The sequence below is a fragment of the Callithrix jacchus genome, chromosome X, assembly GCF_049354715.1.
Source record: "Callithrix jacchus isolate 240 chromosome X, calJac240_pri, whole genome shotgun sequence".
NCBI classification, from domain to species: Eukaryota; Metazoa; Chordata; class Mammalia; order Primates; family Cebidae; genus Callithrix; species Callithrix jacchus.
This window is the reverse complement of record NC_133524.1, coordinates 53,868,736-53,886,780: the sequence shown is the minus strand read 5'-3', so window position 1 is coordinate 53,886,780 and position 18,045 is coordinate 53,868,736. Positions and strand designations below refer to the sequence as shown.

At 46.8% G+C, this 18,045-nt stretch overlaps 1 protein-coding gene across 32 annotated transcripts in view; it reads left to right on the top strand.

The window, feature by feature from the left end:
• The window catches only part of HUWE1 (HECT, UBA and WWE domain containing E3 ubiquitin protein ligase 1), a 161,850-nt gene that overhangs the window by 131,300 nt on the left and 12,505 nt on the right, over positions 1-18,045 (top strand). For 15 of the 32 annotated variants that reach the window (XM_078364000.1, XM_078363997.1, XM_078364012.1 and 12 more), the window contains 18 exons: positions 1,257-1,485; positions 2,081-2,259; positions 2,554-2,643; positions 2,804-2,958; positions 4,213-4,258; positions 6,682-6,969; positions 8,720-8,975; positions 9,167-9,297; positions 10,111-10,325; positions 10,402-10,690; positions 10,825-10,927; positions 12,091-12,637; positions 13,324-13,924; positions 14,757-14,875; positions 14,978-15,134; positions 16,656-16,788; positions 17,058-17,260; positions 17,866-17,948. In XM_078364000.1, coding sequence (XP_078220126.1) covers positions 1,257-1,485; positions 2,081-2,259; positions 2,554-2,643; positions 2,804-2,958; positions 4,213-4,258; positions 6,682-6,969; positions 8,720-8,975; positions 9,167-9,297; positions 10,111-10,325; positions 10,402-10,690; positions 10,825-10,927; positions 12,091-12,637; positions 13,324-13,924; positions 14,757-14,875; positions 14,978-15,134; positions 16,656-16,788; positions 17,058-17,260; positions 17,866-17,948 — 3,824 coding nt within the window. Of the gene's footprint in view, positions 1-1,256; positions 1,486-2,080; positions 2,260-2,553; positions 2,644-2,803; positions 2,959-4,212; positions 4,259-6,681; positions 6,970-8,719; positions 8,976-9,166; positions 9,298-10,110; positions 10,326-10,401; positions 10,703-10,824; positions 10,928-12,090; positions 12,638-13,323; positions 13,925-14,756; positions 14,876-14,977; positions 15,135-16,655; positions 16,789-17,057; positions 17,261-17,865; positions 17,994-18,045 lie in introns of all 32 variants that reach the window. The other 17 variants (XM_078363993.1, XM_078364009.1, XM_035288150.3 and 14 more) reach the window with 3 other exon arrangements.

Genomic DNA, 18,045 nt, shown 5'->3' with positions numbered 1-18,045 from the left:
CTGATAAAGACAGCACTTCTTTTCCTATGCTGACTTCCTGGGGCAAGAGATGTTTGAATCCATCTCTCTCATTATTGTATACTTAGGAGACGGAATAGTGAGAGGCTGCTTTTGTTTCCTTCACCTCAGTAAATAGGCAGCCATTTTAGAGCCTGGACAACTTGATGATTTGCTTGATTTAAAAAAATGAGACCAAGGCTGACTGCATCAGGCACCCATGTGCACACCACAATGGCAGGGCGATCAATAATCCTTATGTCCATAACACGAGATCTTGAGGGTTTGAATGATCACCTTTGAGCTTGGCATTAGGGAGCAGATTTGAACATATTCACTCTATTCATCAAGGGTGCATCTTTTTGGGAGAACGAGTGAATCTCTTCCCTCCTCCCCCATCAGCGTCAAAGTTCCCTTTTAGCGTCAAGTTAGAATCGAGTTCCTAGAATCAAGCTGTCTTGATAGGGCAGGTCTTGACCTTAAATCACAAGCATGATGTAGCAGAAAACACTGAACTGTTCTGGTCTGTTATCTTGGCCAATTAATCTCTTACCTCTTTGAGCCTCAGTTTGTCACCTGTAAATGAAAAGTTTGAGAAAAAAAAATGGGTTGCATTAAATAACTTTTAAGATAACGTCTATGATTCTCTGCATTTTTGTGATTTTCATCAGTTTTCCTTAGAGTTAAGCCTCTGTCCATTCAGCAAATTGAACAATATTTGAGGAGTTCCTACTGTATCCTAGGTACTAGGGATACAGCAGTAAAGAAGAAAATAGTCCTCATCCCTCATAGAAGGGGTCTATTAGGAATTATAACTAAGCAGGCATTACATTGCAGATGGTAAGAAAGCACAGAGGTAAAGAGTTCCCTAACCCAATCTGTAGAAGTCAGGCTTCACAGAGAAAGCGACATGTTAGGCCAAGAACAGAAGAGTGGGTAAAGAAGTGGGAGAGGAGTCTTCAAGGTGAAGGGAGCAGCATGTATCTGAGGGGCCTAGAAGCATCACTGTGACTGTAGTGTGAAAAATGGATTGGGAGAAGTTACTATCAGTTAGGAGGCTGTTGCAGTATCTAGGTGAGGGATGATGGCATAAGCTATGGTAGTGTCAGTGATTGTAGATAAGGTGTGGGAATGAGGGAGAAAGGACAAAGCTCAGGTTTCCGTGTGAGGAAGTAAGGCCCAGGAGACATGGTTCTGCTTGAACAAAGATGGAAGAAATTTCTTTTTCTCACTGACCCTTTTGTATATTGTCCTTGCAGCAGACATCCCCCCATCCCCAGGAAATATCCCTACCACCCATCCACTGATGGTGCGCCATGCCGACCACGGTTCTCTGACACTGGGCAGTGGCTCTTCAACAACTCGTCTCACCCAGGGCATTGGGCGCAGTCAGAGGACCCTAAGGCAGCTGACAGCCAATACTGGACACACCATTCATGTTCACTACCCTGGGAATCGCCAGCCCAACCCTCCTCTTATACTCCAGAGGTGAGTTACAGAGATCTGTTGGATTCATCGGAGCTCTCATAAGAATTTTTACTATGCTTCAGTGTTGTCTTAACCTTGGGGGAAATAGTCCATCACTTAATGTTCTTGTCACACGCACAAATAAGGCATCTGTCCCATTTCTTTGTGGATTACATGTACAGCCTTTTGGGGAATACCAAATTATGTCAATAGTTCTGCACATGTGTTTAGCAGTTATTAAGTTTCTCATGCCAAGCACTTAACACTTTAAATATAGACGGGACAAGATCCCTGCCTTCCAGCTTAGAGTTTAGTGAGAAAAACAAACTTAAGAAGTAAAAGAAAGATATCTAAGTGTTGTAATGGTTGGTGTACAGACAATAGAGAGGGTATAGTGGAGGCAGTGTAACCTGACACAGTGCCTGGCACGTAGAAGCTTATTGACACCCACTTGGTGCCAGGAACTGTGGCATAATATACAACTTAAGTAAAAACCAGGGTGGGATTCAGAAAAGTAACTTGTTTGCAGAGGGTACATGAAGAGGATCTCACAGTAACAGGTTTCAGGGCACCTCTGGACTTAACGGTGATCGTGGTACCCACCATTACCCTACAGGTTGCTTGGTCCCTCAGCTGCTGCTGACATCCTTCAGCTGAGCAGCAGCCTTCCACTACAAAGCCGGGGTCGAGCGCGCCTCCTGGTAGGCAATGATGACGTCCACATCATCGCCCGTTCTGATGATGAGCTGCTGGATGACTTTTTCCATGATCAGAGCACTGCTACCAGCCAAGCAGGCAAGTTTGTGTGGTGAAAGGGAGGGTAGAATTTGTCAGATTCTACCTTTTCCCTGCTGAGGAAAAGCAGGACAGTGTCTTCCCTAGAGAAAACCCCCATCTTGTAGGAGCCAGAACCACTCAGTGACCTTAGCCATGGTCAGAGACAAGAGCTTTATAGTCTCTAGGTACTTGTTATGTCCTAAACATTGTGGCAGACCTTGGGTCCTGTTAGGGAAATACTGAAATTTGTGGATTGGTGGATCAGATAATGCTTGACAAGGCCAAGAATCTCATTCCCCTTTGTTCCAACAGGAACCTTGTCCAGCATCCCTACAGCCCTGACCCGCTGGACAGAAGAATGCAAAGTTCTTGATGCTGAGAGCATGCATGACTGTGTTTCAGGTGCGTGACAGCTTGGTTATCAAGGCAGTATTGAGCCTTCCAGGGCTAGGACAAGCATGTGGAGGGTTGTTTCCAGCCTCTCCATGGCTACAAGCTCTGCCTCTTGGCTTCCTCCCTGACCCCACCAGAGCAGCCTTTGATTTTTACCTCTTTGAAACAGTGGTTAAAGTGCCCATTGTCAATCACCTGGAATTCCTGAGGGATGAGGAGCTGGAAGAAAGGCGAGAGAAGCGCAGGAAACAACTGGCTGAGGAAGAAACAAAGATAACTGATAAAGGCAAAGAAGATAAGGAGAACAGGGATCAGAGTGCACAGGTGATTCCCAAGGGCTGGCAGGATTCATCTTTGACTGTCTGCCGTAATGTCGTTTTGGTATGCACATGGCACCAAGAATCCTAGGACGTTCATGTTGAACTTAGGAAGTTTTTCATTTCAGATTCACCATATGTTCAACTGATTTGTAGGGGAAAGAATTCAAACCTAGAGAGGAGATACCTCCAGTGTCTCACTGGGGAAAACTGTGGAGCCAGAACCGGAATGGCTTCTCACTTAACAGTCACAGTGCATAGTCTTCTGCCACCAAGGACAGCATGGGACAGGGAGAGTAACCTTGTCTGATGCTCTTGGTTAGCATCAAGACCTATGCTTTTGGTCACTCATTTCCATTTCTGTCAGTGGACTGCCAGTATGGGGAAGCTTACTGAGATGACCCCTTTCGATCATTTGAGTACGATCAGCCTAGGCGTCAGATCAGAGAAAATGTTTGTACTCTGAACCCCATCACCACATGTCATTTTCTAGGGCTCACGTATAAAATCACTAATATGGTTTTGGTTTAGAAGGAAGCGACCTACTTTTTTCCAGAAACTTCTGGGACCTCAGGCAGCAGTCTTTTAAAATCGGAGTAAAAGCTGATAGAATTTATACGTAACACTGTATCACTTGATATATAAGTGGGGGAAGCTGATATAAATACAGACAAATAATAAAACCAGAGTGAAAAACTTTAGTATACCCTACTCAGCAGTTATGGAATCATTAGGGTATGGAATCATTAGGGTTCAGTTAAAATAACAAGCTCAATCTAATGAATATTTTTATATAGAACTTTTTGCCTAATAAACAGTAACATTGTTTCCAACATATGATAAAGGATGGAAAATAAGTGAACCTAGCATATGACTGAAAAGGCTAGAGTGGACAAAATAAAAAATAAGCCCAAGGAAGGGAATAATATGTAGATGAAACCAAGAAATTATTGCTAGAATGATCATGATCGTGCTCAGCCCTAAGGGGGGTTTTATTATCCTTTCCTTCCAGGTTTATTTCCCCCACCCCTGCAGTTTCTCCCTCACCCCCAAGCCATTCTTGAACCTGAGTATATATAGAGAAATTGGACATACATTTGCACAGTGAAATGATTATCTTCCTTTGGTCACATGGCCAAAGCATTCTTTATTAAATCACTGAACTCCTAGATAGTTTAGGTGGAAGATGGTGACTATTACAGTTGACCTCTATCTTAGGTGCTTGCAAAGTCCCACATTGATTTATCCCTTCTCTTTGCAGTGTGCTGCATCTAAGACAAACGACTCGACTGAACAGAATCTCTCAGGTAACTCTCCTTCCCTTTCTCCTTTCTTACTAACCAATTGATTGCTTTTTTTCCTGATCATTCGAGTAGTCAGACCACATAGGCTGAAGATGGACACTGGTGCTCTGTGGGATGAGGTAGTAGATTGTATAGTTTTAGGGTCATACCCCATCTTGGAGATAACTATACAGTCTACTGTCTTTCCCACGGTGATACACGTCTTCTCCGACTGGCTCTTTGCAGGTTCTTGTTCTGGTTATGATCTACTTCATTCTGGCATGGGTAATGAGGTCAAGTGTCTTGTTCATTTCCTGACTGCAACTCTGTCTTCTGAAATGGCATGTTCATGTACATCTTTGAAGTGGTTGGTCCTTTGATGACCACCATGGTGTGGCATTTCATGAGAATAATTGATGACAGTGGTTCTCAAATGCCAGTCCTCCATGGAAATGAATAAAATCAAGGAGTTTCAATGCATTTTTCATAAAGCTGAATTTATTCCATTTAAAAGGCTGTTTTTATATTTAGAGATTATAGTCTTCCTAATTCTATGGTATCAAAATAATTTTATTAGACAATGTTATTTTGGATGTTTTTTTCTTGCGTGGCTAAACTAAAAGTTGGTAACCCCTACGTTAGTCTCTACTTTTTGTTCTTTTTTTGATTAAATTTTAATGGTCCGTGGAATCTAAAAGTCTAGGAACATTGTCTTGGATAGTGTGCTGTTCGGGAAGGTAGCTCTGTGGGCTAAGTGCTATGACTGCCGCATGCTTCCTATTCCCTCTGATCTTCTAAACAATGGTCAGTAGCCATTTTGTGATTGTAACAACTGGTCCGTGTGATACAATATGTCTCCTCCACCCATATTTCCTCAGAACATTTTTCTGCTTCCACACACCTGTCTCCTTTGGCACTTGAGTTGGAAAATGAGTGTACCAAAGCCTGCACAGTATTTTTTAAAGCAGTGAAGGAGGGTAGATGCCTTGGTGCCCTTAATCTAGCAAAAGGTCTTTAAAAGGGTCTGTCACCAGGTAAAATGGCCTTTTGCCTCCTGCCCTTAGTAAAGGATTCTGCTCATGCCAGGGTGAGGTAGTAAGTTGTATTGTTGTGGGGTAGGGATATTAGGCCCCAATTAGAAGATAACTATACAACTTACTACTTTCCCTGGTGTGTGGCATATTCACGCTTAGTCTTAGTGTTTCTTCATCAGACAAAGTTGTAGATGTTCCTTGGATAATTAGGACTGGAAGAAAACAGAGGTGGAAGGGGACAGATAGTGTTTAGGGTGAGGCAGCTGTCATTATAAAGTGACTTGTCTTTCATTGATTGGAGCATGTAATTGATTATTTTACCTTTGGGCATGAACTCAAACATTTTTCTATTCTTCAACTGTGTAATGACTGCATTTAGCAATAGAACAGGAATGTGCACACGGGAATGGAAAGCATACTTTAAGAGTTTTGGGCCGGGTGCAGTGGCTCACACATGTAATCCCAGCACTTTGGGAGGCTGAGGCGGGCGGATCACCTGAGGTCAGGAGTTCAAGACCAGCTTGGCTAACACGGCAAAACCCTGTCTCTACTCAAAATACAAAAATTAGCTAGACGTGATGACATGTGCCTGTAGTCCCAGCTACTCAGGAGGCTGAGGCAGGAGAATTGCTTGAACCCAGGAGGCAGAGGCTTCAGTGAGCCAAGAATGTGCCACTGCACTTTAACCTGGGCAACAGAGCAAGACTCTGTCTCTCAAAAAAATAAAAGATTTTGAAAGACTGGACACAGTGGCTTATGCCTGTAATCCCAGCACTTTGGGAGGCCAAGGCAGGTGAATTACCTGAGCTCAGGAGTTCGAGACCAGCCTTAGCAACATGGCGAAACCCTGTCTCTACTAAAAATACAAAAATTAGCCAGATGTGGTGCACATGCCTATAGTCTTAGCTACATAGGAGGCTGAGGTGGGAGGATTGCCTGAGCCCAGGAGGTCAAGGCCGCAGTGAGCCATGATTGTGCCACCACACTCCAACCTGGGCAACAGTGAGACCCTGTCTCCAAACAAAAAGTTTTTAACGAAATTCTGACCATTTCTTGCTCCAAGTAGATGAAGTGGGAGGATCAATAGGCTTTTCATAGGTAGATTTTCTGTGTACCTACAGAGACATTTGGCCTCACCCTATATGACCTGAAATCTTCCCCCTTCCACCTGGGGGGCACAGAAAGGATTTTATTCTTAGGATCCACAGAGTCAGATCTCCAGTTTTTGCATTCTTGGGACAGAGATAGAACTGTGCCTTAGCCTTCATCCTTGGTATACCAGACCAGAGATATTCCTTGGAGCAATTTGTTGTGGGGGTGGGAAACTTGTCAGGCCACATTAGCTGATTGGGGTGGCTCCCCTCATCATTGGCTGGTGCCCCTTAACCACTGTTATTGTTCTTTCCGAGAAAGATGGGACGCCTATGCCTGACAGCTACCCAACAACCCCATCTTCAACTGATGCAGCTACATCTGAGTCCAAGGACACCCTTGGCACTCTGCAGTCCTCACAACAGCAACCAACACTCCCAACCCCACCAGCTTTGGGAGAGGTTCCTCGGGAGCTACAGTCCCCAGCTGGAGAAGGGGGCAGCTCTACACAGCTATTGATGCCTGTAGAGCCAGAGGAATTGGGTCCCACAAGGCCAAGTGGGGAAGCAGAAACAACTCAAATGGAGTTATCCCCAGCTCCCACTATAAGTGAGTAAAATTTCAACGTTTGGGGAGGATAGAACAAGAGGGAAGAAAGTATGTCTTTGTAGCTTCTCTTTGCTTTCTTGCTTGAGAGAAATAGTAGGAGCTCAAGTTCTCAAATAGTATCTCATTTTGCACATTTGCTTTCTTAGGTGAAGTTGAGGTCCTAAACTGGTGATAGTTGAATGTCTAACGATATTGGTGATGATACCAACTTTTTATTCAGGCACTTAATCTGTTCCTGGGCTATCACGCCAGGCTCCCCCATCTCTATTTATAAAAATAAAAATGCTCTCCAAAATCAATAGTGTTATTTACATAAGTAGACTGAAACTCAGAAGTGAAATAATTAAGGCCGGGCGTGGTAGCTTACGCCTATAATCTCAGCACTTTGGGAGGCCAAGGCGGGTGGATTGCCTGAGGTTAGGAGTTTAAGACCAGCCTGGCCAACATGGTGAAACCCTGTTTTTTTGTTTTGTTTTGTTTTTTAAAAAAAAAAAAAAAAAAAGAAGTGAAATAATTAGCCCAAGTCACTCTGTAAGTAGTTGAACTGGGATTAAAATCCGGATCTGTCTGACTTTAAAGCGTATTCTCCTTCCACAGTTTCCAGGATGGCAAGCATGTTTCCCCACACTTAAAGCTCTCCCATTCTCCTGGTAGACACTGTTGATCTCATGGCACTATTTCTCACTGGTTTGAAATGGAGCCTCAAAAGTCTTCTCAGCAGTATTTCAACAGGGTAAATAGACACCTGCTTGCCATCCTTGCTCTTTACCATCTTCCTTGTGAGACCTTAAGTTTCATTTTTTTCTTTCAAGGTACCTTGTTTATTTATTTTATTATTGTTATTTTTTAGAAAGAGTCTTGCTCTGTCATCCAGGCTGGAGTGCAGTGGCGTGGTCTTGGCTCACGCAACCTCTGCACCTCTGCCTCCCAGGTTCAAGCAATTCTGCCTCAGCCTCCCAAGTAACTGGGACTACAGGCACACACCACCATACCCAGTTGATTTTTGGTTTTTTTTTTTTTTTTTTGAGACGGAGTTTCGCTCTTGTTTACCCAGGCTGGAGTGCAATGGCACGATCTCGGCTCACCGCAACCTCCGCCTCCTGGGTTCAGGCAATTCTCCTGCCTCAGCCTCCTGGGTAGCTGGGATTACAGGCACGCGCCACTATGCCCAGCTAATTTTTTGTATTTTTAGTAGAGACGGGGTTTCACCATGTTGACCAGGATGGTTTCGATCTCTTGACCTTGTGATCCACCCGCCTCAGCCTCCCAAAGTGCTGGGATTACAGGCATGAGCCACTGCACCCGGCCCGATTTTTGTATTTTTAGTAGAGATGAGGTTTTGCCATGTTGGCCAGGCTTGTCTGGAACTCCTGACCTCAGGTGATCCACCCACCTCGGCCTCTCAAAGTGCTGGGATCACAGGCATGAGCTACTGCACTGGGCCGAAACCTTGTTTATTTAGATAACCACAGGGTATGCACCTGAAATCAAAGTTAAATGATCCCTTACCTGGGTTGCCTAAGGGATATGCTTCACAAGCATGCCTGGAACACAGTAAATGTTCAACAATTGATAGAAAGGGCTTGAGCTGAACCTTAAAAAGCAGGTGAGATTGAGAGGGGAACAGCAAGGGAGAAGTGAGAAATCTGAGCTGGGATGCCCTTAAGGAAGCAACCTATCAAAGACTTTGTCTGTTATTTTGCCCCAATTCCAGATAGAAACCTAACCTCTCCCTATGACTTCCTCCTAGCCTCTCTTTCCCCAGAAAGAGCTGAGGATTCTGATGCACTGACAGCTGTCAGCAGTCAACTAGAAGGCTCTCCTATGGATACCAGTAGCCTGGCTTCCTGTACCCTAGAGGAGGCTGTGGGTGACACCTCAGCAGCTGGCAGTTCTGAGCAGCCCAGAGCAGGCAGCTCCACTCCTGGGGATGCCCCACCAGCTGTGGCAGAAGTACAGGGCAGGAGTGATGGGTCAGGGGAATCTGCCCAGCCACCTGAGGACAGGTAAGCATGTGTGGGCAAAAGAAGGGTAGCATATATTGGAGGGTCTTTCAAGCCATATTTCATACTTGTCAACTAATGGAGATGCTTGTTATGCTGGGGAGATAAACCTGGTTTCTGTGAGAAAGAGATAGCAGTGTTTTATAAATGAGAAGACATAATACAGACAACAACCTGAGCATGATTTCCCTCAGCTCTCCCCCTGCATCCTCTGAGAGCTCTTCCACCAGAGATTCTGCTGTGGCCATTTCTGGAGCAGATTCCCGAGGAATCCTAGAAGAGCCATTGCCTTCAACAAGCAGTGAAGAAGAAGATCCCCTTGCAGGTGAGCTCCATGTATGCTCAGGTCATCCTGGGATTGTTTTGGCTTCTAGTAACCCTTGGCATGGAAATGCCCACCAGCCAAACAGTTCCATTCAGATGGAGGGCATGTATGTGGGAGGACTGGCAATAAGGGGGGTGCTGGTATGGCATAATGAAATGGGTCCAGACTTAGGAGTCAGACTGATCTTGGCTCACTCAAATTCCCCCACTCTGCCACTTCTACCTTTTACAACCTAGGGTCATTATTTAATTTCTGTGATCATGAATGATACCGAGGGGTTGATGATATCTGCGTGGTAGGTTATTTATAAAGGGTAAGTAACAGTGCATGCAGTCTAGCACATAACAAGAGCTATTCTGAGCCCAGGGAAGGTGGGGTGGGCCTTCTCTGTGTCCCATGTCTTTTGCAAGCAGTGGGAAACACACTGGTTTCCCTCAAGCAGGGACATAGGTTTCTTTTCTCCAAGTACATATTAGGCACCAATAGAGGTGTGAGAGGCTGGGCCCAGTGGCTCATGCCTATAATCCTGACACTTTGGGAAGCTGAGGCCGGAGGATCACTCAGAGCCAAGAATTTAAGACCAGCCTGGGCAACATAGGGAGACCCTGTCTCTACAAAAATACATATATAAATTAGCCAGGCATTTTGGTGCATGCCTGTAGTCCCAGCTACACAAGAGGCTGAGGCAGGAGCTCAATGCTGCAGTGAGCCAAGGGATGCACCACTACACTCCAGCCTGGGCAACAGAGCAAGACCCTGTCTCAAAAAAATTAATAAGGCATGAATCCTTTTATATGTTACATCTTCCCACAGGTATCAGTCTCCCTGAAGGCGTGGACCCCTCTTTTCTGGCTGCCCTGCCTGATGACATCCGTCGGGAAGTTCTACAGAACCAGCTAGGCATTCGTCCACCAACCCGGACTGCCCCCTCCACAAATAGCTCAGCTCCTGCAGTGGTAGGGAATCCTGGTGTGACTGAAGTGAGCCCTGAGTTTCTCGCTGCCCTGCCTCCAGCCATTCAGGAGGAAGTATGTGAGCGGGAAGGTGGTGGGGCCAGGCTGCCTGGCAGGAGAAATGCCCTCATTAACTTTTTCTGCTCCATAGGTGCTGGCACAGCAGAGAGCTGAGCAGCAGCGACGAGAACTGGCACAAAATGCCAGCTCAGACACCCCTATGGACCCTGTGACGTTCATCCAGACTCTGCCCTCAGACCTGCGCCGTAGTGTCCTAGAGGACATGGAGGACAGTGTGTTAGCTGTGATGCCACCTGACATTGCAGCCGAGGCTCAAGCCCTGAGACGAGAGCAGGAAGCCCGGCAGCGACAGCTCATGCATGAGCGTCTGTTTGGGCACAGTAGCACCTCTGCTCTCTCTGCTATTCTCCGAAGCCCGGGTACAGAGGGAGGCAAGTGGGAGGGCTCTGGAAAGCTTTAGCCAAATGAGGCTGTATTTTCTTATCTTTGTATTGCCTATATTCAGTTTACACCCCCTCCACAATCTCAGGTTTTTTTCTCTCTTTCCTTCCAGCTTTTACCAGTCGCCTGAGTGGCAACCGTGGGGTCCAATATACTCGCCTTGCTGTGCAGAGAGGTGGCACGTTCCAGATGGGGGGTAGCAGCAGCCATAACAGGTACCTTTGTCTATTTTTACCTTACCATCTCACCATTCAAGTCTACTAGTCCAGCTCCCTTGGTTTAAAGGTGGAGAAGCTGAAATCCTGAGAGGCAGGATGGATAGTCTCACTAAGCCATTTCCTTGAATAAGTAAGAGAGCCAGATCTTTGGATTCCCCATTCAGAAAACTATACCTTTTGGTTAGTCATGCTATTGAAGACCACAATCACAAAAGCAGGCTGGCAGCACGAGTTGTTAAATATGGTTTTAACAAGAAGGAACGCCAGTTGTCTCCCATGCAAATAGTAAAACAACTAACCACCTGCCTTCACTTTGTAACACCTAGGCTAGGGAAGTATAGAGGAGTTAGTTAGCCAGGCTAAAACAGAGTGGGCCCAACATGCCAAAATGTGAAGAGAGTGATTGGTTCCTATAAGGCTGGCACACACCCCTGGTAGTCCAGAGAAGGCAGAAACCAGCATTGTCTCCTAGACTTAGGTGTAGTCAGATTTTACCAATCTATGGATGATACAGACCTGGGCTGGAATCTCTGCTGTCTTCTCAGTTGTCGTGTGATGTAGGGCAAGTCACTTAAGGTGTTTGAGCCTCTTGTTCATCATCTCAAAAATGGGTGGTTCTTGGCCAGGCATGGTGGCTCATGACTGTAATAATCGCAGCACTTTGGGAGGCCGAGGCAGGTGGATCACTTAAGGCCAAGACCAACCTAGGCAACATCATGAAACCCCATCTCTACCAAAAATACAAAAATTAGCCAGGTGTGGTGGTGTGCACTTGTAATCCCAGCTACTTGGGAGGCTGAAGCACAACAATTGCATGATCCCTGGAGTGGGTAGAGGTTGCAGGGAGCCAAGATTGTGCCACTGCACTCCAGCCTGGGCAACAGAACAAGACTGCATCTCAAAAAAAAAGTGAGGGGGGGGGGGAGTGATTCTCTTAAGCTGTACAGCAGCCCTGAAAGGATATTCCATTCATTGTAAAGTGCCTGGTACATAGTAGACACTCAAGAGGGCAACTGTTACTATGAAGAGCCCTTGGACTGGGCACCCTCCTTTACAAGCCTCCTTGGAGATACTCAGCTCATTCTCCTCCCCCATTTTTATGCCTCATCCCAAAGATCTACCCACTGAAGTGTTACCCAAAAACCATGTTCTGTTTCCAGGCCTTCTGGCAGTAATGTAGATACTCTCCTCCGCCTCCGAGGACGGCTCCTTCTGGACCACGAAGCCCTTTCTTGTCTCCTGGTCCTACTTTTTGTGGATGAGCCAAAGCTCAATACTAGCCGTCTACACCGAGTACTGAGAAATCTTTGCTACCATGCCCAGACCCGCCACTGGGTCATCCGCAGCCTGCTCTCCATCTTACAGCGCAGCAGTGAGAGTGAGCTATGCATTGAAACACCCAAACTCACTACAAGTGAGGAAAAGGGCAAAAAGTCGAGCAAGAGCTGTGGGTCAAGTAGCCATGAGAACCGTCCCCTGGACCTGCTACACAAGATGGAGTCGAAGAGCTCCAACCAGCTTTCCTGGCTCTCAGTATCCATGGATGCAGCCCTAGGCTGCAGGACTAATATATTCCAGATCCAGCGTTCAGGGGGACGTAAACATACCGAGAAGCATGCAAGTGGTGGCTCCACCGTCCACATCCACCCCCAGGCTGCTCCTGTTGTATGCAGACACGTTTTGGACACACTCATTCAGTTGGCCAAGGTGAGGGTTTTGAACCCAACTCCTGGGGATGGAAGAAGGGTGGCAGCAAGAGCCTGGGTGGAAAAGTTGAACATTAAGCAGGCTAACGTGTCTTTTTGCTGTTGTTTTCAGTGTTGAGCCCGGTATTGTTTCTGGAGGATTGTCCAGTATATTTGTGGGGTTTTTCTTTACTCTTTACTGTTTTTATATTGTCTTATTTATCAAAACAACTGGGCTATATGATTCCTGTTTTACAGATGAAGACGCTGGGATTCATCACATTTTATTCATTTTGTCGTATGATTAGAAAGTGATGGAGCTGGACCTAGAATTTAGTGTTCTTTCAATAATAAGCATTGCTGCCATCTATCAAAGGCCTGCCTTGTGCCAGGCACTGTGCAAAATACATCATGTCATTTAATCTCCAACAACTTGGCAAGGAAGTGTAGTTATCCTCTCCATTTTATAAGTGCAGAGACTAAGGCTCAGGAAAAGTTTGCTCGTGAGTCTGTATTGCTACAAAGCCCTCGTTCATTTCTCTAGGCTGCTTTACTGTCTGTTGGATAAAACTCTTATATGACATCTCCCCCAGTGTTTGCCAAAGTTGTCGAAAGGAGAGTCTGGGAACCGGTTGTGTTTTCCCTGTCAGGAAAGCTCATCCTCCGTGAAGACATCCCAGACCAAGCCTGTCCTCCTTTTCCCGGCAGGTATTTCCCAGCCACTTCACACAGCAGCGGACCAAAGAAACAAACTGTGAGAGTGATCGGGAAAGGGGCAGTAAGGCCTGTAGCCCATGCTCCTCACAGTCCTCCAGCAGTGGCATTTGCACAGACTTCTGGGACTTATTGGTAAAACTGGACAACATGAATGTCAGCCGGAAAGGCAAGAACTCCGTGAAGTCAGTGCCAGTGAGCGCTGGTGGTGAGGGGGAAACCTCTCCATACAGCCTTGAGGCCTCTCCACTGGGGCAGCTCATGAACATGTTGTCCCACCCAGTTATCCGCCGGAGCTCTCTCTTAACTGAGAAACTCCTCAGACTCCTTTCTCTCATCTCAATTGCTCTCCCAGAAAACAAGGTGTCGGAAGCACAGGCCAATTCTGGCAGTGGTGCTTCCTCTACCACTACTGCCACCTCAACCACATCTACCACCACCACCACTGCCACCTCCACCACGCCCACACCCCCTACTGCACCCACCCCTGTCACTTCTGCTCCAGCCCTGGTTGCTGCCACGGCTATTTCCACCATTGCCGTAGCTGCTTCGACCACAGTGACTACCCCCACGACTGCTACCACTACTGTTTCAAGTAAGTGTGGATGTAGGCTGGGAGCTGTGGGGTGTATACTGTGACACCCACCCCACCCCCTCCCCAGTCCGGGTAGTCTTCCCTCAGTGATAGTAATCAGTTTGGTTTGGGTTTGTGAGAGCCAAAAGTATTCATTCTCACCCTCATCTGTCCCAGTTCTCTTGCTCACTCTCTGTCTCCCCTTCTCCCTCCCTGTCTGTCTGTCTCTGTCTCCCTCCCTCCCTCTCACACACACACTCCTTTGAAGGCCATCAGGCATTCACTGAATGTGGCTTCCCTAGGCTAGGCACCAAAAGAAGAAGAGAAAGTCCTGTCCTCAAGGAACTCCCAGCCTTTCCAGTTTTATTGAGGGAGCCAGTTCTCATGGGAAATAGTTCAAGGGCAGGCAGGATACAGCATGATTCAGAGTAACCAGATCATCCCTGAAAATAAAGGGAATGAGCCCTGCCACAGTAAGAACTATCTGAAGTAGTAGGTTTTAAAGAATAGAGGGGGCCGTGATGGTAGGGGAATAGTTGGAAGAAAAGCCTAGGGTTCTTGATTAGCTTAGAAGTTATAGTCATAAGAGTCCTGTTTGAGTTTATGATGAGATGTGATCATGCCACTGCATTCTAGCCTGGGCGACAGAGCAAGACCCTGTCTCTAATAAAAAATATAAAGCCTTTAGCATCCCATGTCACTTAGATTTGCCTTTGGTGGTTGAGTTTTCCTTTTCAGTGCTTTCCCATTGTGAAGCCCTGGACAATTCAGCGATTCCTTGGTTTTGTCACTTAGTCCCTGGCTTGTGAGTGTTGTCACAGAGGCTTACAGTGTTCTGTCTGTTTCCTCAAAGTTTCTGCTACTACTAAGGGCAGCAAATCTCCAGCGAAGGTGGGTGATGGGGGCAGCAACACAGACTTTAAGATGGTGTCCTCTGGCCTCACTGAAAACCAGCTGCAGCTCTCTGTAGAGGTGAGTCCAAGCTCTTCTGATGTACTAAGACTGGGGAGAAAGGATAAACAGGGTGGATTTATCCTCAGGCTGGGGCTCACTCCTGCCTTCTTTTTTTCTCAGGTGTTGACATCCCACTCTTGTTCTGAAGAAGGCCTAGAGGATGCAGCCAATGTGCTACTGCAGCTCTCCCGGGGGGACTCTGGGACCCGGGACACTGTTCTCAAGCTGCTGCTGAATGGAGCCCGCCATCTGGGTTATACCCTTTGTAAACAAATAGGTAATCGCAAGAGTAAAGCATTCTCTCTTTCTGAAAGCTTCCACTTAGTGCTGCTTCTTTCTGGAATCCTTTTCTGAATTCCCAAGCTGAATCAGATTCCTCCATGTCCCTATAGCACAGTCTCCATGCTCCCTCTGTCATAAAACAGATAACCCTGGGTTATCATCTGTTTTCCTCTGCTCAGTTGTTTGAGAGCAAGGCTGGACTTGTCTCCTCATCCCCCCTGCCTGGCACACAGTGGTACTTAATGAAGGGAAAAGAGAAGGTATGGGAGCAGCAATGCCTCCTTTCTTCTCCATGCTGGTCACCCGTAAGAGCCGCATGGTGAGACTGCTGAGGCAGCTTCACCCCCCTAGTACCCTTTGCTTTTGTGTAATTTTGAGGGTGCAGAAATTCTGAGAACAGTTACAAATCGCCTAGATTATATCGTCTTCCTGTTTTACTGAGAAGAGAGCCAAAACCCAGGGTGATAAGGTGATTGGACTAAGGAGTAGAGCCAGGTTTTCTTTCAGCATAGAGTCTGTCTACCCTGTCCCACCCCCATCCCAATCATGGGTCTCCCTAGATCTTGGCTACATACTTAGTTCTTTCTCTCCTTCACCCCCATATCCCTAAGTCTGGGGTGATAGGAGTGTTGGTTGTTCTGTATAACTCAGGGTGTTCTTTGCTGCATGAAAATTACAAGGTTCGAGGGCAAGGCGCGGTGGCTCACGTCTGTAATCCCAGCACTTTGGGAGGCCGAGGCGGGTGGATCACGAGGTCAAGAGATGGAGACCATCCTGGTCAACATGGTGAAACCCCATCTCTACTAAAAATATAAAAATTAGCTGGGCATGGTGGCGCGTGCCTGTAGTCCCAGCTACTCGGGAGGCTGAGGCAGGAGAATTGCCTGAACCCAGGAGGCGGAAGTGGCGGTGAGCCGAGATCGCGCCATTGCACCCCAGCCTGGGTAACAAGAGCGAAACTCTGTCTCAAAAAAAAAAAAAATTACAAAGTTCTTCCAGAAAGAATTTGGCCTTTGACCTTTCTTGGCTGCTACCATCCATTCCACACCTATGGGCCAGGCAGTGTCTAGGCACTCTACAATATAATTACCTCTTAATTCTTATAGCAACCTTGTGAGGTTAGGCAGTAATATTCCCCATATTATATGGGTAAGCAAATTGGGCAAGGGGTCAAGATATTTGCCTGAAACCACCGCAAAACCTCAAGTAATTTCAAGAGATGTATGGGATTTCAACCATGGTCTGTCTAGCTCCAGAGGAGATACTGTTTCTCTTCTACATGAGACTCATTTCATGCAGATTGAGCAGATCCCTGTGGCCGTAGGTAAATTGGTAGTCCCAGGTGAAGATCCACGGACACGTATAATAAGCTGAACAGAGCATGATCCAGCTCACTCTAGGTTCTCTGCAGCTGGGCAATGAAGAGTGGCCTGAGCAGGTGTCTTAGAGAGATGTGGCTTTCAGCCACTTTACTAGGGGAGTCTCTGAACACTTGCTGACTCCTCTGCCTACTCAGGTACCCTGCTGGCTGAGCTGCGGGAATACAACCTCGAGCAGCAGCGGCGAGCCCAATGTGAAACCCTCTCTCCTGATGGCCTGCCTGAGGAGCAGCCACAGACCACCAAGCTGAAGGGCAAAATGCAGAGCAGGTGGGTGGTAGCCACCCTTTCACTGGGGGCTCGAATCTGGGATATTCTGGAAGATGGCTCTTGCTGGTTTCCTGGTCTTTTTTATTTCTCTGGGTGATTTTCCTATCTGTTCTATACACACTTGACCCATTTTTTTCCACTTCTTCCTACTTGGAAGATTTCCTTCTGAGTTTCCTTACCCCTCTGGTTGATACCAGGAAGCCTTGCTTGCTTTGGGTGTTTATACTTTGATGCTGTCAATATACGCAAGCCACCTCTACACTATCCAGGTTTGACATGGCTGAGAATGTGGTAATTGTGGCATCTCAGAAGCGACCCTTGGGTGGCCGGGAGCTCCAGCTGCCTTCTATGTCCATGTTGACATCCAAGACATCTACCCAGAAGTTCTTCTTGAGGGTACTACAGGTCATCATCCAGCTCCGGGACGACACACGCCGGGCTAACAAGAAAGCCAAGCAGACGGGCAGGCTAGGTATGGAACTAGAGTGTCCAGTTGAGGGGAAGGGTTGGTGGCGGTAAAGCCAGAGTCCGTGGAGGTGCGGAGCCTAACAGCCTGTCTCCTTCCTGTTTGACCTTTCTAAGAGGAAAATGATTATCCTTTTTTCAGAATGTTGATGGCTGCATTCTACATCTCATCCAAGCTCTCTGCGTAGGAAATGCTTTAGGGGAGTGGGAATTAAGGGGGAGTGGGAATTAAGGGGGAGTGGGAATATGGCAAGGAAGTTGGGGGCCAACCTTTTGCTGAACAAGACTTAACTCACTAGGTGCATCTCCTTTCTGCTTCCTTGGTCATTTTTAACTAAGCCGTGGCTTGCCCAACCATTTTCCCTACCTCTTTCCTCCTGTCCCACAGAACCCTCTTGCGTAAAACAACCGTCTGTCTAGCATCATACCCCCCTCTCTTATCTGTAATGGTAAATCTTAGCACCTGATGATGAATACTCTGAAGCTTCCTGAGCTAAAGCTCAAAAGACCTCAGCAAGATGCCCTGTGGCGGCCCAGGAGATAGGAGAGAGATATTGGGCATTCCCACTTCCTGTATTTTATATCTTGCCTTCCTCTTTTTCTTTCTCCCAGGTTCCTCCGGTTTAGGCTCAGCTAGCAGCATCCAGGCAGCTGTTCGGCAGCTGGAGGCTGAGGCTGATGCCATTATACAAATGGTACGTGAGGGTCAAAGGGCGCGGAGACAGCAACAAGCAGCAACGGTTAGCATGATGCCTGTGGCCCCTCATTCATTTGTCTCTCCACTCATCCCCC